Genomic DNA, 23,673 nt, shown 5'->3' on the forward strand with positions numbered 1-23,673 from the left:
TAAATAAAATAAATTTGAAAAAATGTAACACTGGTATTAGACAGATTTTTTTTGTACCAGTGATTTTTTTTTTTAAAGTCAAATTCTTTTTTTTTTTTTAATTTTATTTATTTATTTTTTTTTATGATAGTCATACAGAGAGAGAGAGAGGCAGAGACATAGGCAGAGGGAGAAGCAGGCTCCATGCACCGGGAGCCCGACGTGGGATTCGATCCCGGGTCTCCAGGATCGCGCCCTGGGCCAAAGGCAGGCGCTAAACCACTGCGCCACCCAGGGATCCCCTGTACCAGTGATTTTAATGTAAAATATTAACTTGAATATTTTTATTGAAACATCCTCCAAAAAGAAATATCATCTTTAAACACATCTAATCCAGAAGTGGCTTTATTCTAACGAATGGGAAGTTTATAATCTATGATACAGATAATACTTTAGAAGACTCAGGTTAAATGACCACATATAAACTATCCTTCAAGTATTTAAATTCTTAATGTCTCATGTCAGAAATATCCCATGAAAACTTCCTTTATTTCTAAAGATTATACATATTTGAATGGATTCTACCTTTTTGCCATATTTGAGCTAAATGGACCAAGAACTTATTACCTCCTAAAACAATATTTGGTCCTATTGCTTCCAAACTACCACAAGCAAAATTCCAATAACCAGAACATTTGCTGTGTTCCATAGGCATATGGAGTGTTTTATTTAAGCTGTTTCTAAGAATTGTGCTTAAAAGGTTTTACGTGGAACATTCAAGCTTATCTTAAGGAACAGTCTAGTCTTTGAGAGATCATGTATCATCAAGGTCTGTAGAGTTTTCATTGTCATTTGCAACAAGAGCTTCTCTGTTCTCGTAAGTCCAGAAGCCATTCAGATCAATTAGAATGGTGGTGACTGTGTCTCCTTGATTACTGTTGATTAAATCCTGAAGAGAGATTTTCAAAGGATCCTTTGGTTTAACCATGTCAAAGATTTCATCCTGCGAGAGAGAAAAAAAAAAACACAATGAAATCTGTTATCAGCCAGCCCAGGTGGCTCAGCAGTTTAGTGCCGCCTTCAGCCCAGGGCCTGATCCTAGGGACCCGGGATCGAGCCCCACATCAGGCTTCCTGCATGGAGCCTGCTTCTCCCTCTGCCTGCGACTCTGCCTCTGTGTGTGTGTGTGTGTTTCTCATGAATAAATAAATCTTAAAAAAAAAAAAAATCTGGTATCTGACCCACTAAATTTCTACCATATAGTAATGTGAAATTCAACGCTGGCACTTGAGTTTATGTAAAATTTTTTTTTGTAGTTTTTTTTTTCCTGCTAATTCATACACAGGCAGTCTCCTTTTCTCTATGTACAATCACAATTTTATTGGAGGATTCCTTAGGTATGTAATAGCTATCCCTCATCTAAAAAAAGAAACAATGAACTATTGGGACTTCAAGATAAAAAGCTTTTGCACAGCAAAAGAAACAGTCAACAAAACTGACAACCTACAGAATGGGAGAAGATATTTGCAAATGACCTGTCAGATAAAGGGCTAGTATCCAAAATATATAAAGAACTTATTATACTCAACAGCAAAGAAACCAACAATCCAATCATGAAATGGGCAAAAGACATGAACAGAAATCTCACAGAGGAAGACATAGACATGGCCAACAAGCACATGAGAAAATGCTCCGCATCACTGGCCATCAGGGAAATACAAATCAAAATCACAATGAGATACCACCTCACACCAGTGAGAATGGGGAAAATTAACAAGACAGGAAACAACAAATGTTGGAGAGGATGTGGATAAAGGGGGAACCCTCTTGCACTGTTGGTGGGAATGTGAACTGGTACAGCCACTCTGGAAAACTGTGTGGAGGTTCCTCAAAGTTAAAAATAGATCTGCCCTATGACCCTGCAATTGCACTGCTGGGGATTTACCCCAAAGATACAGATGCAGTGAAACGCCGGGACACCTGCACCCCGATGTTTATAGCAGCAATGTCCACAGTAGCCAAACTGTGGAAGGAGCCTTGGTGTCCATCGAAAGATGAACGGATAAAGATGTGGTCTATGTATACAATGGAATATTACTCAGCCATTAGAAACGACAAATACCCACCATTTGCTTCAATGTGGATGGAACTGGAGGGTATTATGCTGAGTGAAGTAAGTCAATCAGAGAAGGACAAACATGGTCTCATTCATTTGGGGAATATAAAAAATAGTGAAAGGGAATAAAGGGGAAAGGAGAAAAAAATGAGTGGGAAATACCAGAAAGGGAGACAGAATATGAGAGACTCCTAACTCTGGGAAACAAACAAGGGGTGGTGGAAAGGGAGGTGGGTGGGGTGACCGGGCACTTGATGGGATGAGCACTGGGTGTTATGCTATATGTTGGCAAATTGAACTCCAATAAAAAAAAAAAAAAATTAAAAAACAAAACAAAACAAAAAACTGAGGTTCAGACTTTAATCCAAGCTAGCATAGCTAATTAGTGGCAAAACTAATGCACTGTTCTTTGAATATGTGTTAAGTATCTTAAAACTTTTTTACTGTCTTCTAATTGGTGGTAAAGCAAGGTCTTGCTTTAAGTGCAAACTCAGCTTCCAAAGCCAAGACAGTGACAAAGCTTCATTTCCAATATAGATGTCAACCTTTTATACTCTGGATCTAAAATGGGTGGTTGGTGGGGGAGGTTCAGTTTTAAAGAATTAATCATCCAGAATGACCATAAAATTATGCTAAAATTTACTGGAACAGATGGAAAAACTTCTCTACTTTGAGGTATACTGTAGGAGTATTTATAAGGAATTCGGTATATGTTTTCTAATCTTTTTGTAGTAAAATTACTCAGGATTTAGTAGCATTTAAGGAGGCAAATTATATTTTAAAAAGAACAATTTGAGGTGCCTGGGTGGCTTAGTCAGTTGGGCATCTGACTCTTGATTTCGGCTCGGGTCATGGTCTAAGTGTCATAAGACCAAGCTCTGCACTGAGCACAGAGTCTGCTTGTCACTCTCCCTTCCCCTGCTTGTGCACTTTCTCTTGAAAAATAAGTAAAATCTTTTTTAAAAAAAAAAAGATTAAAACAATTCAGGTAAATTAAAGGTACAAGCTTTTAGTCTTGTATGTTTATGAAACTTCCTTTTCAAGCTTAGAGTCAATTTAAAATTACTAGTTCTTAGGTTGCCTATTGCATAGCTTCAGATTTGTCTCATTTATATTAAACCATAACAGCCCTTTATCTTACACTTAATTAAAACTGGATGGGTTATTTTATTACATTATTTAACCTAAATCTCTACTGGACACTGTATGTTTTTCACAGCTAGAAGTCCGACTATTAAAATGAAGTATTAGCATGTGTTTCAAATAGTGGTAGTTTTCATATTGTAGGATTGGTATCTCCTTAATAATAGCAAGCAAGCAAGCAAGCAAGACCTTTGAAGTAAATTTTAAAAGTACCCAAACCTAAATATAGCTGACCCTTGCAAACACAGGTCTGAAATGCATGGGTCCAATAAAACATGGATATTTTTTATAAATACAGTATACTGTAAATGCATTTTCTTTTCCTTATAATTTTCTTTCTCAAGCTCTATTTTTAAGAATATAGTATATAAAACATATATAAAATGTGTTGTTAACTATGTTACTGTTTATTTGAGGCTTCCAGTCAACAGCAAGCTATGAGTAACTAGTTTTTGGGGAGTTTTACATGGATTTTCAACAGCATGTGGGTGGTGGTTGCCCCTAATTCTCATGTTGTTTTAAGGGTCAAGTGTAGTTACCAAGATAAAAATGAATTTTACACTGGAATAGGCTGCCAAAGGATGCAGGCTCTACTGATTCTCTTCATTTTCAATCAAAATGAATGAATGCTTCCATGAAAAATAGTCTGACAATGCTAAAATTATAAACTATACAAATCATTAGTCCAGGTGTGGTCTGCATTTCTAATGATTTGAATACAGATTCAGAACAAGTAACAGCAAATACTTGATTTGGTTCAGTACTTCATATTCTAGGTTTCTTTCTTACAAAATTTCATTTAATATACATGATTCTATGGTATTGTGTATGTTATTTTTTAAAAGATTTATTTAGAGAGTGTGTGCGTGCGCACATGAGAGGGAAGGGGGGAGCAGATAGAGCCTGATGCGGGCTCAATCCCAGGACCCCAAGATCATGACCTGAGCCATAAATCAACTGGTGCCCAAACTGGTAGGTATTATGTAAGAAAAGGTAGGGGGTGCCTGGCTGACTCAGTCGGTAGAGCATGCGGTGCCTGATCTTAGTATCGGGAGAGTCCAAAAGCCCCACACTGGGTGTAGAGCTTAATACTTAAAGAAAAGGTAACCTTGACATCTTGAAATGAAACAGGATCTTGTCCATGGATTTTCATTAGTTCCTGTATGGCCTGTATGGGTAGAAATAAGTCTGTAAATAAAAAAATAGAACAACCCCCTTCCTGTCCCATGTCCCCTTTCTAGTCCCACTTCCTTTCCTATCAGACCACAAGCCTTATCACTTTGACCACTCTTGCTAATGTTCCCAGCTTCCTTGACCTTGCTTCATATTCAGTTAGCAAAACTTAAACAATGATCAGTGTGACCATCAACCTTTCTAGATCTTTATCTTGCTATTAAGAATTCCAGAAAAATGTATACAAGACCGCAGATTATTGCTACTATATAGGAATGGTCTCCAACCCCAGATGGGTCTTTACATGGCCTAGCAATTATTTTGTTATGCCCAATTCTTGCATTTTCCAGGAATGTTGTTCATACCTTCACCATTCTTTAAGATACCCAATCTGCCACCTCTGCCTCCCACCCTATACTTTGCCTTGTAGTTGACAGAAAAAGTGGAGGTAAGCCTCCCTCAGACTCTCTTTTATAACCTTTAACAAAAACAACAAAAAAACAAGACCCCCCCACCCCTCCCCCCCACCAAACAACCCACTAATAGAAGAAACTACTGTGATCCAGTTGGACTAATAAGTATTTTAGGCAAGAGTCATTCACTAGAAAATGTGCAGCTTAAAATTCTTGGTAAATAGTCAAATATGTTGCAGATGCAGCTACTCTGTATGTGGTGCCACTGATATCACTGTGTGCATAGGGAATCTCTTTGAAGTAGGTGAGAATCTGAGTATATACTCACAGCTACTAGTATAGTAGACCTAGAGATAGGATCTAGAGTGCATGAGCTGGGCCAGCCTTTATCACTGGGATACTGATGTACAAACATTCTATGAACAGCTTACGACTGCAGGACTCAGCACCAGTAAGTCCTTACCTTAATCCATACAATCAAGCCAAAATACTTTGATAAAATAAATTCATGTATAAAATATTTTGAAAACAAAATTTAATATTCTAAGATACTGTAAAGAAATTCTTATGTGAGAGGATTGAGTAATTTCCAAAATATATTTGTTTTTCTAAAACTGAATTTTCATTTAATAGGTCTGCCTAAAGTGAGACATCCATATGGAGTTGGTATTCTCAGACTGGCCACCGATTGAATTTTTAAAAAATGTATCCTAATACTGTGATTGTAATTTATCCTAATGTTTATAGTCATTACTACCTAGGAAATCATTTTGGAAGTTTACAGAATTTAACATGAAACTATGAATTTTATATACTATGAAACATAGAAACCAAATAGTTATTTTTAAAGTATCCCAAATTTTAATTTTTTAAAATTTTTAAGGTTTTATTTATTTATTTAACAGAAAGGGAGAGTACGTGCGTGCTAGCCAGAGAGCACAAGCAGGGGAAGAGCAGAGGGAGAGGAGAAGCAGGCTCTCCACTGAGCAGGGAGCCCAATGTGGGGCTCAATGCCAGGACCCTGAGATCATGACTTGAGCTGTAGGTAGACGCTTAACCAACTGAACCACTCAGGCACCCCTAAAGCATCCCAGATTTTTAAATGGAAAAGGAAAAGCCTCTGGGGAAAAATGTTTCATGACAAAGATGTGAAAATGTCATTTTTGTTTAAAAAAAGTCATTTCTCCCTACTGTTGTGTTAACCATATAAAAATCAGTCTTCTAAAAATTAGCTATAGAAATAAGATGAGAGAGTGAAATACTACCGTATAAAACTATGCCACCAAACAGAGAAGTCACCAGATTTAGGAAATGATTTATATTAAAAGGGCAGTCATTCCTACTTTTATACTTTGTGTATCTGAATGCTTATCAGATAAGATACAGTAAAATTTCCTTCAAGACTCATCATGTTATTCACAAAATAAGCACTTTAGCAAATCTGTTTTCATGCTGAAATGCAGCATGCAATAATTTTAAATTACAATAAGTAATTTTTATTTTGTAGCACAGCGTTTAATAGTACTACCAAAGTCTGCAAAACCTCTACCTTTTCTGAACTGTTTAATTGAAGCTTCTGAAGGATTTTACATACTAGTTTTGATCACAAAAGCACAGACTTTCTCATGTATGTCTCAGTCTCCAATGGCCAGTATAGCCCGACACATATTTTACACTTTTGTGTTCTACAACTAATCAAATCAACTTTTAGTCTATTTATATTTTTTAAAAATAGAAGAAAAAAAAAAGACTTGATTTTCTTCTAAAATCTGCTAGTAAATTGGGGTGCCTGTGAGGCTTAGTAGGTTAATTAAGTGTCCGACTCTCGATTTCAGCTCAGGTCTCAATCTCAGGGTTAGGAGTTCAAGCCCCATGTTGGACTCCATGCTGGGCATGCATGGAGCCTACTTAAAAATATTAATAATAAAATCTGTTACTAAACCTTTTTATTAAATTTAAACATCACAAGTTAGATAAAATTGCTACTAAGTAGATAATTTAAATAAAAAATGTAAGATATCTTAAGGAACAATGACTCATTTACAGAAATGAGACTTACCCTAAAGAAGTAATTAAGTGAAAAGACATTCAGATATCCTTTGTTCTCAATATCAAGTAATTTGAAAATATACTGCAGAGCTGCAGGTTCTTTTCGATTTTCTAACGCAAGAACAAAGTCCAGGTAGGTCTTATAATCCTATAAAGAAAAGAATAGCCTTCTTTGGAATTAACTTTTCAAGTGAATAGTGATTTGAAGCTGTATTACAATCAAAGATGGCAATTTTTAAAATATGAAATGAGATATTCATTTGTATACTTGGTTTCTAAAAATTCTACATAGCAGTTAATCTATACAGGACAGTTCTAGGGATACATTTTCTTATGAGAGAGTTGCTGTCTTAAGGAGTAACTTAATTTTATCATGCCTTTGAAATGGACAAGACAGCAACTAAACTATTACATAATGCCACTAAATTAGTATCTTCATTTCAGTGTGGTCAGTTTGGGGGAAAAAAAGTTCATCTGGAATGAAGAGAATATTTAAATAGTTATTTTGAAATTTATTTAAACATTTTAAAATCAGATGATTTCCAGTAAGAAGCCATCTTAAGACTACCCAATACTCTACAGTGAACTGAAACTTTTCTCACCCAAAAAAAGGCAAAACACAAATGAAAGCTAGAAAGACATGAAGAGAATATAGCAAGTTTTCTCTACAAAAAAGGGATACTCAGATGACTTTTTTTGCATAGTGAAAAGAACACTGGAGATTCCACTAAGAAAAAATTTTATATTCTTGTAAGTATTTTTTTAGGCTAACATTAAGAATTCCTTTTTGCATAAATTGCAGTATAAAGGCTCATCATGGTCTAGGTCCATCCAAAGTTGTAGCTGTACAGTTGTGACTGTATTGGCCAGAAGTCATTAGCATACTACAAGTTCTTCTTTTTTTTTTTTTTTTTTTACTACAAGTTCTTCATTGTCGACTATAGACAGCTATAGGAGTCACAAAGCAGAATTTCTGCACCTGTTCCCTCTTTTCCTATACTGCTGGCTAAAAATGGTGTTCTTTAGAAAATGGCTGTTCAAGTGATAAAACATAAAACCCCAATTCTTTTCTGACAATATGACCATTTCTTACATATCATTGGTTTGGCAATTTATCACATCTTTTTTTTTTTAATATTTTATTTATTCATGAGAGAGAGAGAGAGAGAGAGAGAGAGAGAGAGGTAGAGGTAGAGACAGTCAGGGTGGGGAAGCAGGCTCCATGCAAGGAGCCTGACTTGGAACTTGATCTCCTAGATCAGGCCCTGGGCTGAAGGCGGAGCTAAACTGCTGAGCCACCCAGGCTGCCTAATTTATCACATCTTTAACACGTTTTTAATAACAAGGATGGTGATTTTAAGATGCTATTTAGAACTTCCTTAACTATAGTAGCATTGTTGTGATAAAAGGGCAGGTGCATGTTAATCAGCAGCTGCTAATATACCCACTTTCAGAAAGTAATACAACCTGATTCTTAGATTTAAATCACAGCATCTGTGGTCAGATAGTGTACCTATCCTGAAAACAGTCAAGGATTTGCCAACTTCAGATTTCACCCCCCCCCCCCCCCCCCCCCCCCCGCCATCCATACTTCTTAGAGGAGGTGGGCAGGGGAGATGGGCTAAATGAGTGATGGGCATTAAGAAGAGTACTTGTTGGGATGAGCCCTGGGTTACAGTTGTATTAAGTGATGAATCACTAAGTTCTTTTTTTTTTTTTTAATTTTTTTTTTAAAATTAATTTATTTATTTATGATAGTCACAGAGAGAGAGAGAGAGAGAGAGAGGCAGAGGGAGAAGCAGGCTCCATGCACCGGGAGCCCGACGTGGGATTCGATCCTGGGTCTCCAGGATCGTGCCCTGGGCCAAAGGCAGGCGCTAAACCACTGCGCCACCCAGGGATCCCGAATCACTAAGTTCTATATCTGAAACTAATATTATACTATACGTTAACTAACTGGAATTTAAATAAAACTTGAAACATTAAAAAAAGAGATACACTGATAATGAACAAAATATACAAATTTTATATTTGTCCTGAGACTATGTTTTTAAGTAAATTTACCTTAAGATCAAGGACTCCAAAACTCACAATTTGATTAGTTCAGGTTTTTAAAGATACTGGTATAAAAAAATGTTGATATAAAAAAGATACTGGTATAAAATCACATCAAGAAAAAGGTTTGTGGAAACTGTGGGAGCCTAAATTTTTAAAAATTATCAGAGATTTAAACTACTACCATTTCTCCATCATAAGTCAGACACTCCTGGAAAACGCGATCTAAGAAGACGTTGGTCATGGTTGCTGTTCCATAGCGGGAGAGTTCTTCTTTACTGAGCATACCATTGTGATCCTTATCAAGATTCAAATACTGGCCTTGGGAAGAAAAATGGTAAAAAGATATTTATGACCAAAATAAAATTCTAATTAGAGGACAAATGAATAAATACAAAAAGTTCTTTTTATTGGTTAATACTTTGGTTTTCAAACTATATTAGGGTAGTGCCCTAAGATCAGTTATCCCTGTACTCTCTATCACAACACCCCTTAAGCTTTGCATAAAGCCATGACCTTTGGGGCTATTTCCATCATTATTTGTTTTCAGTTTGCAACCTTTTAGTACTTTCCTAGGTTTCAAAATTAAACAGGAGTCAATAAAAAGCACTGAAATGCTGGCTCTTGAGAGATGAAGGATGCCAAGATGAGTCAGAAGGCCACCCAACATAAGAATGTAGCACTCTAATAAAATTAAAGGAAAAAGGAAACAATCCTTAGAATACCTGCCACTGTGGACACTGATAGCAGTGGCATTTTATCACAATGCAAGATAATTACATTCTGTATGTTCTATTAAAGAGTAAGAAAATGACAAGTAAATTTTAGTAATCTAAAATATTAGCTCTTGGGCAGCCCTGGTGGCTTAGCAGTTTAGCGCTGCCTTCAGCCCAGGGTGTGATCCTGGAGTCCCGGGATCGAGTCCCATGTTGGGCTCCCTGCATGGAGCCTGCTTCTCCCTTCTCCTGTCTCTCTCTCTCTCTCTGTCTCTCATGAATAAATAAAATAAAATAATAAATAAAATAAAATAAAATAAAATAAAATATTAGCTCTTAAGGTAACTAGAATACTTTCATCCTAAGGTAAACTAGCTTGTGTATAAAACTGTCCTTTGAATACTAATTAACTGAGGAATGGATCATTCAAATTTTAGAATTATGACAGGAACCATACCATATACCCTTAGGGCAGAAGGTGCAGAAAACCAATTAGTTTCTTGACTTTCCTTGGACAGTTCCTCATCCCTTAACTAAATAAACACAGAGATATAATTAGAAGATAGTAACTGTCAAGTAATATAATTAAGTATTTAAAAAACAGACTTACCTCCAATAAATCATCTAGGAAGCTGCATGCTAAAATATCTTGAATTTTAATCTTCCCTTTAAAGAAAAAACACAATTTTAAAAAAAGAGGAAAATTTTATAAAGGTATTATTTTAGAAGAGTAATCACACAATTGACCTCTTAAGCCTTCATATTTCTCATCGAGAACAAGTCTCCAGTATATTACATATCAGGGATAACAAATCATATCAGAATAACTGGCTGCTTAGAACTGGAAGGATCCATTGGTTATCCAGTTTGTACATTACTTTAGAGATGAAGAAACTAAGAGGTTAGGTGACATGGCTGGTTCTAGTTGGTGCAAGTAAATCATAAAAGATCTTTACATATTAAAGACGATGTGTTAGAAAAATGACATTTTCAAGACTTTTCTCTAGTTACTGAGATTTAAATAATATCTTTTTAATATCTAAGAATTTCTTTTACCTGTTCTCAGAGGGTCTAAAAAGAAGAAGAACTTCCTAACTGCTGTACAAACATAAAAGGAGTAAAAAGACTTTTCCAGCCCATCTAATTGTGGCAAGGTAGGGATAAGTTCCAGTATGTAGTTTTCTAAGTCCTGAAAGAACAAAAAAAATCAAGACATTAAAGTGTTAACTGTCTGATCTTGTTTCTTCATTAGATACTCGAATGTTGGATTTCAATCCCAAAAAGTATCCAGTTATTAATAATATATTAATGATAAAATCTAACTATTGTTAGTGGTAAAAACTAATATTACGTTTTACCAATTTGCTTTTTATTTCAATTTTAACATTTTTGAATGAGCAATACATTTTACATAATTCCAAATTCAAAAGGAACAAAAAAGGGGTGCCTGGGTGGCTCAGGTCATGATCCCAGGGTTCTGGGATTGAGGCCATTATTTGGCTCCCTGCTCAACAGGGAGCCTACTTCTCCCTCTTCCTCTGCCGCTCCCCCTGCTTGTGCTGTCAAATAAATAAATAAAATCTTTTTTTAAAAAAAAAGGACTTCTTTTTTAAAAATAGCTATGTATTATTTCACTGTTTAGAGGTACTATAATCCATTTAACTAGTCTCCTATTGATGGACATTTAGGTTCTTTCTAATCTTTTGCAATATTAAAAATAATACTATAAGGGCACCAAGATAATTTTTCATTCATAGATGTTATGAGAGAATATGGATATAATTTTTGTAAGTGATATTGCTAAGTCAAAGAATGTGCCTGTTTATAATTCTGACAGGCACTGGCAAACTTCCCACCTCCCCCAAAAAGGCCACCTCCATTTTATACTCCCACCAGCAATGTGAAGGCTAAACTGACAGTTCCCAAATTGTTCCCCAGGAATGCTTCAGTAAACTCATAGGGGTGCAGCAGGATATTTAAAAAACAGTGACATCTGCCAGAGAGTACACAATCAATATATGTTGCCATGAGCTAGAGCTACGAGCTCAAAGTAGTTCACATTTTCAACACTAATGGAGATATATGCTTTCTTTTTTTTAAAGATTTATTTATTTATTCATTCAGAGAGAGGGAAGAGAGAGGCAGAGACACAGGCAGAGGGAGAAGCAGGCTCCATGCAGAAAGCCCGATGTGGGACTCGATCCTGAGGCTCCAGGATCACACCCTGGGCTGCAGGCGGCGCTAAACCGCTGCGCCACGGGGACTGCCCGAGATAGATGCTTTTTGATGACATCAATCTTTGCAAAGGTAGGTTCTTGACGGTTCCTGTGACAAAGCAAGTACTACACAAACGTGTGGAACAAAGCAAGTACTACACAAACAGGAAGGGAGGATGACTATTCAATCTAACTGCCAGGTTTGACTGGCCATACAGTGTGCCCCCTGGGCACAGATTCCATTAGTATTTGTAATTTAAGAATGAAGCAAAAATATGACTTACTTTCAACTTATGTGTATTTTTCTTCAAATGGCTAATATAGTAATAATCTTAATGAATACTTACTAAATTGTTTAGAACTAACAAATGGAACTTTTAGGTATTTCTTTTGATTTAGAGGCACTATGCAAAAATTACTGAGATGCTAAGGGCCCCATGAATTGAGAGTTTGGGAAATCGTGGCCTATTTTATATTCTCTTATTAAGCATTATCAAACTTTCTTTGTCAGCCTGAAAAATTCCTGGCCCTAACATTTATAATACTTATGAGTAACCAATAGTTTTCCTCTGTTTCTTCAATGGTTTTTAATCCTATTAAAACATTACATTCTTTTTATTTTCTCCTTTGAAAAGCTGTTTTTAAAAGTTGGAGGAAAAATCTAAAAAGGAATTTTTGTGGTCAATATATTTTTTTGTGGTCAATATACATTTTAAAAGATTTTTAGTAACACATTATTTGTAAAAACAAACAAAAGCAGAGAAACAAAAACTAATAATCACCTGTAATCCCAACAGGCAGTGATAACTACTGTTAAAATTTTGGTGTCTATTGTAGTTACTAAAGTAGGCAAATACTTACAGATTCCCGAAGGTACCCTTGTCCAGCAACATCATATAAACTGAGTCCTATTCTTGTCTGATGAAGCCAAACTGATAATAAAGAAGATGCAATTTTAATACCTGTCCTTTACCATAAAAGGAGATAAACAGCTAGATTAGTGGGACAAACTAATAACTCTACAAACATACTTCTTCACACATGTTACTTATTCAGTAACCCCAAAGTTATTTGTAACAAAATAGACCAGAGGATTAATGGCAGATATCAATAATTCTACACTGCCTAAAGTGACAATAAAATTGATGCCCCTGAAAATATTCTTTACCCACTAAACTTGGTGTTCCACCAGAAAGGGACAGTGAATGTAATGTTATGCCTATAAATAAAGGTGCATTTATTCTTACTCTACTGAGGTTAATTACTCTGACTAAAAATTAAAGATGGTACACATTGACTTCACAGATCATTATGGAACTCATAGGAATCGTAACTCCAGGTTGTTTAATAAAAGCTCCTTGAATCTGATGCTACAATTCTGAGTTTGGAACTATCCTCTCAGGCAACTCAACCTGTAATACAGCTGACCCTTGAACAATACAGGTTTGAACTGTGTGGGTCAACTTATACACGTCCTCCCCCCTCCCATAAGTACAGTATGGTACTGTAAATATATTTTTTCTTCCTTATGAGTTTGTTTGTTTCTTTCTTCCTTCCTTTCTTTTTCTTTTTAAGTAATCTCAACATTCTATGTGGGGCTCAAACTCCGAGCCCCGAGATCAAGAGTTGCATGCTCCATTGACTGAGTCAGCCAGGTGCTCCACCTCACAATTTTAATAACTTTTTCTCTTGCTTACTTAATTGTAAGAATATAGTATATAATATGTATAACATATAAAACATGTGTTAATCAACTGTTTATGTTATTCGTAAGACTTCCAGTCAACAACAGGCTATTAAGAGTTTTTGGGGAGTCAAAACTTATACTCAGATTTTCTACTGCACAGGATGTCAGTGTCCCAACCCCTTCAAAGGTCAACTGTATATTGGTAAAATAGAATTACTAGCCAATTACATTAAAACTCTTCAGTTTTTGATATATAGCTCTTAGCTAGTATATTTAGGATACATGTTTTGGTTTTGTAATAATGGTTTAGAATAATGAACCCAAATTTACAGTAGAAAATCTCAGCTCTAGTAAGTTCTAGGACAATCAAAATAATAATAATAAAAAAATCTGGGTCAAAAGATAAGAAATTCTACTATTCAGGGGCTCAGTCAGTTAAGTATCCAACTCCTTATTCTGACTCCGGTTATGATCTCAGGGTTGTGATATCCTTCTGGGCACGGAGTCTGCTTGGGATTCTCCCTCTGTTCCAATACCTCTCCCCATGCTGGGTAATGTGTGCTCTCTCGCAAAAAAAAAAAAAAAAAAAAAAAAAAAAAAAAGAAAAGAAAAATTCTGCTATTTATTCAAACTTACCAAGAGAGTTGTTTCACATAAAAGGAATACTGTAAAAGCATGTACCAAAACCTCATTGATTCCCAGATTAGAGTTTAAACACAATAAAAATGAAATCACCTTTTCTCATGACATAATTGAAGAACTGCATGATAGAAATTCTTCCATAAGAGTCTGTATGAAGAAGTTTAGCAAAGACTTTTGCTGTGAAAAACTGCCTAAGGAAAGGAAATAAAGATTAATCTGCCAACATAATATAAAAATGACTTCTATACTGAATTAGCAAACAAGAACATGAATTCAAACAATTAAAAATCAAAATGGGGGACGCCCGGGTGGCTCAGCGGTTGAGCGTCTACCTTTGGCTCAGGGCGTGATCCCAGTCTGGGGATCGAGTCCCACATCGGGCTCCCTATGAGGAGCCTGCTTCTCCCTCTGCCTACATCTCTTCCTCTCTCTCTCTGTCTCTCATGAATAAATAAATAAAATCTTAAAAAAAAAAAAAATCAAAATGAAAAAATTCAAAGAGAGAACCACAGTTCAAAACTTAAAACATTAAGTCATACATTAAGTCATACATCTTCGAATTTTATCATCTAAAGAACAAAAGGTTAAAAAAATCCAAAAAAGAGTAAAAGCATATACTGTTGTAAATAAATGTACTGTATATGTAGCTGTGTAGTATAAAAATATACTATATTATAAGCTATTGTTTCTTTTCATAACTTCATACCAATGTAATTTTCTTGACTAAATAATTTTATTAAATTTCACTTATAACTCAAATGGACTCAAATTGTCAACACTGTTGACTTATATTTTCTTTCTTTCTTTCTTTCTTTCTTTCTTTCTTTCTTTCTTTCTTTCTTTCTTTCTTTCTTTCTTTCTTTATTTATTTATGATAGTCATACAGAGAGAGAGAGAGAGAGGCAGAGACACAGGCAGAGGGAGAAGCAGGCTCCATGCACTGGGAGCCCGACGTGGGATTTGATCCCGGGTCTTCAGGATCGCGCCCTGAGCCAAAGGCAGGCGCCAAACCGCTGCGCCACTCAGGGACTTATATTTTCATTGACATTTATTTCATGCATTTAGAATGCTTAACATACCCCTTTGTTAATTATACTATTCTTACTTGCATTTTGGTCCAGCTTTTTCACCAACCTTCAAGAAATTTTCATAATTAATCATTGCTTCCTCTCCAATCATAGGTGGTGTCTGGTGCTTATCCAGCAAAAACCATAAGTTCTTAGGAGAATTGCAAAAATGAAAATGTTACAGTTAACAAAACAAAATTTAACATTCGTAAAATGTGTTATTTCCATTAAAATGATAATATTAAATCTCTGCTATCAGACTAAGATGAATCTCATTCCCTATTATCCTTTTGATTACTAATAACATAATACAAATAGCTGGTGTTTATTGAATGACTAAGTTTAAAGTTTTCACATATGGTACCTTTTTAATCCATATATCTACTTGATGCAGATAAATACTGTTATCCATGTAACAGAAGAGAATGGAAGCACAGAAATGTTAAGTCCATTGCACAAGATCACAGAGCATGGCTAGGATGTGAACCCCTGAAGTTTGAGCCTAGAGTGGTGGTTCTCGACTTTGGCACCTAGGGACTTAACAAAACAAAACAAAACACAGTATCTTTAGGAGATGGTGCACAGGCAAGCTCTGTAGATGATTTTGGTAGGAATCATTGCACAAGGGCCGGTGCATTCACCCACTCTCCAGTAGTGGCTCCATTAAGACATCCTGAGATCCTCTATGACTTTAGTACAAATAAAGAAATGGCTAACCTCCAAAGCAATCTTTAATCCTATTCTTACCTGTAATTCTTCATTATCTAACAGTTCTCTGCTTTTCCTTTGTAGAAAGACAGCTCTGGATTCCTCTCTTAATTTTTGTAGTAAGACTTCATCTTCGGCTGGCAGCTAAAAATACACTAGAGTTAATTTCTACACTTAAATTCTATACTATTATTGGATCGTGTAAAATATATCCGGCCTCATAAAATAACTATATATTGCACTGCCTCAAATTACTTTTTGTATATCAGTTTTGCTTAACTTCAGGTTATCATTCATTTAAAAAGTTCATTTAACTAAAAGAAATCCACAGAGAATTCAATGATCAGCAAGGCCAGATCCCTGCCTGGAAAGAGCCCAAGTTTCATCTTAAATTCTTAGAGTACTCTTTTCACTATAACCTTAGACTGACATGGAATTATGTTAGGACTAACTGAAGATAGATGGTCTTAGCAAATATGGCTTTGAGCTTGAATGACCTTACTTCTTGGAGACAGTCAAGGCAGGGTCTATTATGTTCACCTCCTAGGCAGAGGGTCTGCCCACTGGAGTGATTTCTGTAAACAGGGCTTTAAAATGACTCATTCCAGCTTGACTTCAATTTGCTTCAAGGATTTATTTCTTCTTAGTCTATATCTCTGTCCTATTAAATGTGACTAAGTAGCCACAGTCCAAATTGGTTCTTTCATTTCCAAGACCTAAGAAGCCATCCCTCCCATCAAAAGGAATGGAAAAGAGGAAGCATTAGGAGGTAAGGCTGGAGCTGAGACTGTGATGGTGCTCTGGTGCCTAGTCAACCAGCTAATCAGCCAAGGAGAGACGTGGTAACCAAAGATGGTAGGTGGTTTCTCCAAAGCAGTGGGAAGACAGAAGAAGAAACAGAAAGAACATCCCATAAATCTACCTCTACAGCCAGGAAATCATGTGGGATCTGGAAGAGGTCACAAAGAGAAGGAAGAGACAGAAGTGGGGAAAAGGTTGGTACTGGAAGTACAGGAAAGTTGAGTCTTAGGCTCAGAAATAGGGTCATGTCAACATCTAAGGGCTGTTTCTGGGTTAGTAAGATACTATTTCATAATCCTGATTAAATGAGATCATGAATATAAAGTGCTCTGAAGTACACTGGCAATCAATAAATGTCAATTCCCTTCCTGCTCCCCCAAACTATTAAAAAATTTCAGTTGTTTAGTTAACTTTATAAGAAAATGTGAAACACATAAAGCAGAAGTACATATGATATGATTCCATTGTTGTTAAATACACACATGCACAGAAGTATGGAGAAGGATTCATTTAGAAATATTTATATCTTTGTGCAATGTTATGGGAAAGTATCAGCTGTTTTTTCTCTTTTCCATGACAACGTGGATTAGTCATATAATTCTTTTTTTCTTTTAAAGATTTTATTATTAAGTAATCTCTACACTCAACATGGGCTTGAACTCACAACCCCAAGATCAAGTCACATGTTCTACCGACCTGGGGGCAGCTGGGTGCCCCTGGTCCTGTAATTCTTAAAAGACTGGGAAACGGTATTACAGAAAGGTTTCCAATAAAAATGGTTCATTTGGAAAAGGCTGGTTCTTGAAGAAGTAAGTTATAACTATTTAGATAATTCACTTATATTAATACATTGCTCCTAAATGCAAGTAAAACAATGGTTACTTTCTTTTTTTTTTTCCTTTTGGTTACTTTCTTTGTAAATAATGTTATAATTGAGTTTAGAAGGTAACAAGTTTAAGAGACACTCCTCTAAAATTCCACAGTTAACTTTCCATTCTGGTCACATTTTACATAATACTAAATAGGTCTTATTCTTTTCAGTAGTCTTCAATTTCAGGTTTATGTAAGTAACTTTCTTAAGATCTTCCCGTTCTCTTTTTTTTAAAGACTTCTTTATGGTTTAATAAAGGAAATATAATTAAGTATAACTCTTCAAGTTTTCCATTTTAATCTATTTTTCAGTTTAAACTTCAGCAAAATGTATTACACCTTAGAACATGGGTAAAAGACAAAGTTAAAATGGTGATCAGCCCAGTAAACCTGTCTTTTGAAAAGCCTGACACAAAATCCAACAGAATACCTACTACTAATATCTTAAGAAAAATCAGGAAGGAAAGGCCTCTAATTCAAAGGGGGCCAAGTAACAACTTTGTGTTCTTACACTGATTTATATCACAACTTGAGATTTTACCAATTCCAAAACAATAAGATCAACTACAATGAAATATACAAAATTTAAATTATAATTCTCTATTTATTTATATAAAAAGATTCTGATCCCATTTTAAAAGTTACTTTTCAGTTATAAACTTTGTGAGACATTTGCTTAGATACCACTTACCCTATAATAAAACCGGGGAATGGTCTTATAGAATTCATTTGTGTTTTTTCTATCTCCTTTCCATTCTGAGTAGTATTTGGTAAACAAATCCATTTCTTCATCTTTTAATTCTTGTTCACTTTTTTTTCCTGGTAACAAAACAAGTTAAAGGGGGAAAAGCACTTTTAAAATCATTATTTTTATTTAGCTTTTTATAGAGAGCAGGGAGGAGGAAAAGCAAAGAGAGAACCTTAAGCAGTCTCCACACCCAGTGCGGAGCCTGATGTGGGCTCCATCTTAAGACCCTGAGATCATGACCTGAACTGAAATCAGGAGTTGGACACCCAACTAAGTGAGCCACCCAGGTGTCCCTTAAAATCAGTTTTTACTATCATGTAATTAAGGTGCAAAAAAGACGTTCAAAATTGTCTTTATACACTGAACATCTATCTTGAAACACCAAGAATCACAAACCTCCCCTGCATCTTCAACCACATCTTAGTTGCTCCCTCCACTTCTTTTTACCTCTATACTTGTCTCTTCCTCAAGTCACTACCTCTCTTACAGACCTCTGGCACATTCATGATTATTCCATCAAAATACCACTAAGTACCTACTATGTACAGAACATTCCTAGGTACTGGGGCTAGCGTGGTGAGAAAACAGACATAGGCCTTGACCTCATGAAGTTTCAGCCTCGCAATCACTGTTCCTCTACCTTCCATCTGAAGCATACACCTCAGGATGCTCTTACCCTCCAGCCCGCCTGCTGCTGGCCTACAGCTGTCTCATTTAGTCAGTCCAGTGCACTGGCACACAGTGTTCTTCACCTCAAGGTCCTGCACTCGTCAAGAAAGGATAAACATTTGTGAATAACTGACACCTCAACTCTGAAGAGGGGTCACCTCTGTCACTTGGTTCCATGGCAAGACCACAGGTCTTATCTGCTCCTAAATATACTGAACTTAAATAAAATCTTTTTTTTTTTTTTTTTTTTAAGATTTTATTTATTCATGAGAGACACACAGAAAGAGAAAGGCCGAGACCCAGGCAGAGGGAGAAGCAGGCTCCCTGCAGGGAGCCTGACGTAGGAATTGATCCCGGGTTTCCAGGATCAGGCCCTGGGCTGAAGGTGGCGCTAAACCAATGAGCCACCCAGGCTGTCCTGAACTTAAATAAAATAAAATCTTAAACTCAAATATACTCAGATAATTCTTTTCCCTGGCAATTCAAAACTTGTCATAATAGCTACACTTCAGCCTCAATGCAATCTTCAATTCTGTGACCTATTTTCTTAATAGTTTATTTTCCACTTCCTGGTCTCACTTCCTTCCAACATGCTTATAGCTGTTGCCCTAAACCTCTATTATGCCCACATTTCTGCCACAGTGCCATATTAATTTGTAACCTTAGGCTGCACTGTTGATTCTCTCATTTTCTGGCCATTCCCTTTTTGTTAATCTTTCTTCCTCATTTCAACTTTTGTAGTTTGACTTCTAAGTCCCAAATATATGTCACTACCCCAAACATTGCTTTTTTTTTTTTTTTTTTTAAGATTTTATTCACAAGAGACACAGAGAGAGGCAGGCAGAGGGAGAAGCAGGCTCCCTGCAGGGAGCCTGCTGTGGGACTTAATCTCAGGACCCCAGGATCATGACCTGAGCCAAAGGCAGATGCTCAACCACTGAGCCACCCAGGTGCCCCCAGACATTGCTCTTGAACTCTAAACTCATACATTCAAAACAAAATATTTTCATCCTCACACTCCCAACACATCTAACATACATTGCTCACCTTACTACTCTTCTTCTAATTTCGTATTTCTATCCCCAGTTAATTGTATTTATCCAGTCACCCAAGCCCAAATCCCAAGAGCAGTTTTCATGATTTCACTCTTTTCCATCCAACATATTCTAGGGACACACATGTATATGTATGAGTGGATGTGTGCACATGTGTCCATACTTACATACAGCTTTCAACAGAGTGTCAGGGAAAGCCTCACTGAGATGTAATGGGGCAAAAAAAACCGAAGAAGGTAAGGAAGCAGGTGATCCAGGTAAATGGAGATGTGCGTACGTACCAGGCAAGGAAATAGCCAGTGCCAGGATCCTAAGATAGGAGTGTGCCTGGTGTATCCAAGGAAGAAGGCAGCCAGTGTGGCTACAGCAGAATGAGGCAGAAGAAAGAGTAGATGAGGGAAGGCAGATAACAGGAGTAAACGCCACTAGGTCATTAGAAAGACAGTGGCTTTTATTCTGGTGAGGAAGAGAGCAACCAGAAGCAATTAGAAGGCTAAGGCAGTGATCCAGGTGACAGATGGTGGTGGCCTGGACCAGGGTGACTGCAATGAAGTGGTTTGGGAGTAAATACTCTGGTTATATTTTCTTTTAAGTCTCAGGATTTTCAGACACACAGGATGTGGATATCAGAGAAAAAGAGCAGTTGAGATCTCCAAAGGTTTTGACCTGAGCATATGGGGAAAGCTATGTGTGAGCAACTTAGAAAGGAGAGCAGGAGTTCAGTTTTGGACAAGTTAAGATTAAGATACCTATTAGAACCAAGTGGCCATGTCAAGTAGGCAATTACGATATATGAATCTGGCATTTGGAAAACAGACAAAAATTTAGGAGACAAAAATAAATATACGGTATTTAAAGCTGTAAGAATGAATGGCTAATTTCACCATGAAGGTGAGTGTAGATAGCTCTTGGGCACTTCAATGCTAAGCTGTTGGGGAGAAGAAAACACAAAGACTGAGAAGAGATGGCTGGCTGGTGGGGTAGGAAGAAAACTAAAGGAGTTAAGTCACCCAGAAACCAAGAGAGGAAAGGATGTTTAGGAGGAGAGTGAACAACTCAATCCCTGGCAGGGACTGCTGGCTGGTCAAGTAAAGTGAGGACTAAACACCGACCACTGGAACAACAATGGAGATCACTGATGATCCTGACAAAAACAGCACAGATTTAAGCAACAATCCTTTTAACAAAGCATTGGTGTAAGGCGGGGAGCAGGGAAATGAGGCAGAGCTAGAGGCCGAAATAAAGACAAGAAAGTTTCTTTAAGGTGAGAGAAACACCACCATATTCATACACTAACAGGGCTGACTGGGGAAGAAAAATTGATGCAGGAGAGAGGGGACAACTGTAGGAGTATATCTTCAAGTAGGCAAAAAGGGGATCTAGCATACCAATGAAGGAAAAGCCTTAAATACACATTGTACAACCTAAATGATTTACTTACTATTTTATCTCTCCCAACACTAAAGCTTAAGTTCCACAAGGACTTTTGTCTGTTTTGTTTACTCCTATAGCCTAAAAAAGTTCTTGGCATATAACAGGCACAAACATAGAGAGGATTTAAGAGTGAAGAAGAGGAGAGAGTACAAATACACGTGACTTTTTGGATAAGTTTTCCTATAAGGAGTGCAGAAAAATGCAGCAAAAACTGGAGATGTGAAATGAAATGATTTTTTTTACATGGAATTATTATAGTTTGTCAGAGCTGATGGAAATGATCCAGTACAGGAGGAAGATTTGATGATACATAAAAGATAAGACAGTGAAGTCACTGGATAAAAGAAAGGGAACAGTATCTAGTGTTGGAGTGGAGGAATTGTCTCAAACAGGAGTGTGGACAGTTCATTTTGAACAGAAAAGGCAGAGTTTACAGGCATCTATGGTGGTGAAAGGGCTGACAGAAATGGTTACGTGGAACAGGTGAGGGTTTTCTTTGCTTCGACTTTCTCAAATACATACACAAGTTCATCAACTGAAAACAAGGAGTAGGTAGGACATACCGAAGAACTGGAGGTCTGGAAGATGAGAACTGCCTCAGAGTAGAGGAGAATGAATAGGGAAATGTGGAATATGTGTCAATAAAGAACTGAAACACTTACGTGGTTAGTGGACATGAATTCAAAGTGAGGCAATTGTCCATGGTTCCGTTTTTCTCCAGCCACTTTTGGCTGTCCCAAGGGCACGTGTGGAATGAGAAAGATAGTTTTAACCCGGCTGGTTAACAAGCCAGTGTGAAGGAGAAGGAAAAGAATAAGGAAAAATAAATTATGGAATCTAAAATGGATAAGGGAAGTGAAAAGTGTGAGAGTAAAAAGGCGTAAGACCAATGGATTATAGGTTGTAGTAGGATCGAAGAGCTGTTGGAAGCAGGGTTCTCAATTATTCCTCAAAAGCCGAAGTCAAAGCCACGTGAGTGGTATGATAGCTCTTCTTCATTCCGGAATCCTCCTCCCGGTAAGGCTGGGTCAAACCTCTCAGTGCCCCTTAGCCACGTCCCATCTGCCTTTGTCAAGGGAGCTTTCACAGAAGCGTAAAGTGCGGCTCCCAGTAGCTTCTCCTCCCGGATCTCCCTCAGGAGTTTACGGCCGGCCTATCTCCCAGAGCGGCCCCTCTCAAACTCACTGTTTGTACGGGTGTTGGGCATCGCTAACCGCCGGCGAAGAATCTCTTTCCAGTCCATGGCTGACTCCCGCGCAGCAGCTCCTGCATTTGCTGTTTACTAACCGCTCCACCCCCTACTAGCTCAGACAGCAATCACTGCCCAGCCCCGTAAAGGTCAGGAACGCTCAACCGCCATCTTGGGCATGGGCGGAAGTCGGCTAACGAGGCAAGAACCGGTGACAGCCGCTGCAGAGAATACGGCCATCACGTTACCCGCAGGGAAAGCCGACTTGAAACAGATGGGAAAAAATGATCTTCTCTGAGGCAGGGCCAAACTTCACCAAGTCCAATTTTAAAGGTGCAAGATAAGGAAACCCGCGTTTTATTTCTCTAACTTGGGACGTTGGCGCGTGTGTACCACGTGACTCAGAAGTCCTTTGGTGTTTCCGGCCGGATGGAAGAGACTTCTTGCTTCACAAATTTTTTTTCTTTCTTTTTTTTTTTTTTTTTGCAGTTTATTTATTTATTTTATTGGAGTTGAATTTGCCAACATATAGCATATCACCCAGTGCTCATCCCGTCAAGTGCCCTCCTCAGTGACAATTTATTTTCCTTGCTCATTGCGGATCCCTAGAAGTCCTAAAGTTTCCTTGTACATAGTAGACGTCTTCAACAGCCCTTTCTGCCAAAACCTTCAAAATTGTCTTTCCTTTTTTTTCTTCTTTTTTTTTTTTAATCGCCATCCGGCCCGGCGGAGCGCCTGCGTGTGATTCAGCCACTCTCCGGTCGCCGGAGCCCTCGCTGTGCATTGTGGACGCGGTAGTCCCGCGGGGCTTATGGTTGCTTTAAACGTGAGCGCGGAGGTGAGTTGTTGATCGGAGTGAACTTCGTTTGTGATCTGTCCCTACACGGCCGGCAGTGCCCTTCGTAGACCTATCTTCCTTACTTGAATTATTGGCTCGGCTCTC

General features: G+C 37.4%; 2 protein-coding genes across 8 annotated transcripts in view; one reads left to right on the plus strand and one right to left on the minus strand.

Annotated features, from left to right (window-relative positions):
- Positions 1–368: 368 nt before the first annotated feature.
- PPP2R3C (protein phosphatase 2 regulatory subunit B''gamma) lies at positions 369–23,121 on the minus strand. Of its 5 annotated transcripts, none has more exons than XM_026018999.2 (13): positions 22,204–23,121; positions 18,327–18,454; positions 16,004–16,108; positions 15,295–15,407; positions 14,283–14,380; positions 12,722–12,792; positions 10,701–10,833; positions 10,255–10,310; positions 10,102–10,177; positions 9,113–9,249; positions 6,884–7,021; positions 4,347–4,406; positions 369–982 (listed from the first exon to the last, which is right to left on the minus strand). In XM_026018999.2, exons 2-13 carry the CDS (start codon positions 18,417–18,419, stop codon positions 794–796), a joined length of 1,269 nt encoding a protein of 422 aa, XP_025874784.1. In that variant the 5' UTR covers positions 18,420–18,454; positions 22,204–23,121; the 3' UTR covers positions 369–793. The 5 variants fall into 5 exon arrangements, with proteins under 5 accessions (XP_025874784.1, XP_025874783.1, XP_072617519.1 ...); XM_026018998.2 differs by having other exon boundaries at positions 22,727–22,904; XM_072761418.1 differs by lacking the exon at positions 16,004–16,108 and having other exon boundaries at positions 22,727–22,861.
- PRORP (protein only RNase P catalytic subunit) overlaps positions 22,883–23,673 on the plus strand; it is a 133,123-nt gene continuing 132,332 nt past the window's right edge. For all 3 annotated transcript variants that reach the window (XM_072761414.1, XM_072761415.1, XM_026018997.2), the window contains exon 1: positions 22,883–23,568. The gene's annotated coding sequence lies outside the window, so the exon portion shown is untranslated. The remainder of the gene's footprint in view (positions 23,569–23,673) is intronic.

This window comes from Vulpes vulpes, chromosome 6 (genome assembly GCF_048418805.1).
Source record: "Vulpes vulpes isolate BD-2025 chromosome 6, VulVul3, whole genome shotgun sequence".
NCBI classification, from domain to species: domain Eukaryota; kingdom Metazoa; phylum Chordata; class Mammalia; order Carnivora; family Canidae; genus Vulpes; species Vulpes vulpes.

Bases quoted from the DNA above. Each gene is read 5' to 3' on its own strand.
- PPP2R3C (XM_026018998.2), bottom strand. From the start codon at position 22,784: ATGGACTGGAAAGAGATTCTTCGCCGGCGGTTAGCGATGCCCAACACC. The intron at 10,311-10,700 runs GTAAAAGAAATT...TTTTCTTTAAAG, and splicing joins TTTAGACCCTCTGAGAACAG to GGAAGATTAAAATTCAAGAT. The intron at 4,407-6,883 runs GTAAGTCTCATT...CTACCCATACAG, and splicing joins CACTTAATTACTTCTTTAGG to GCCATACAGGAACTAATGAA.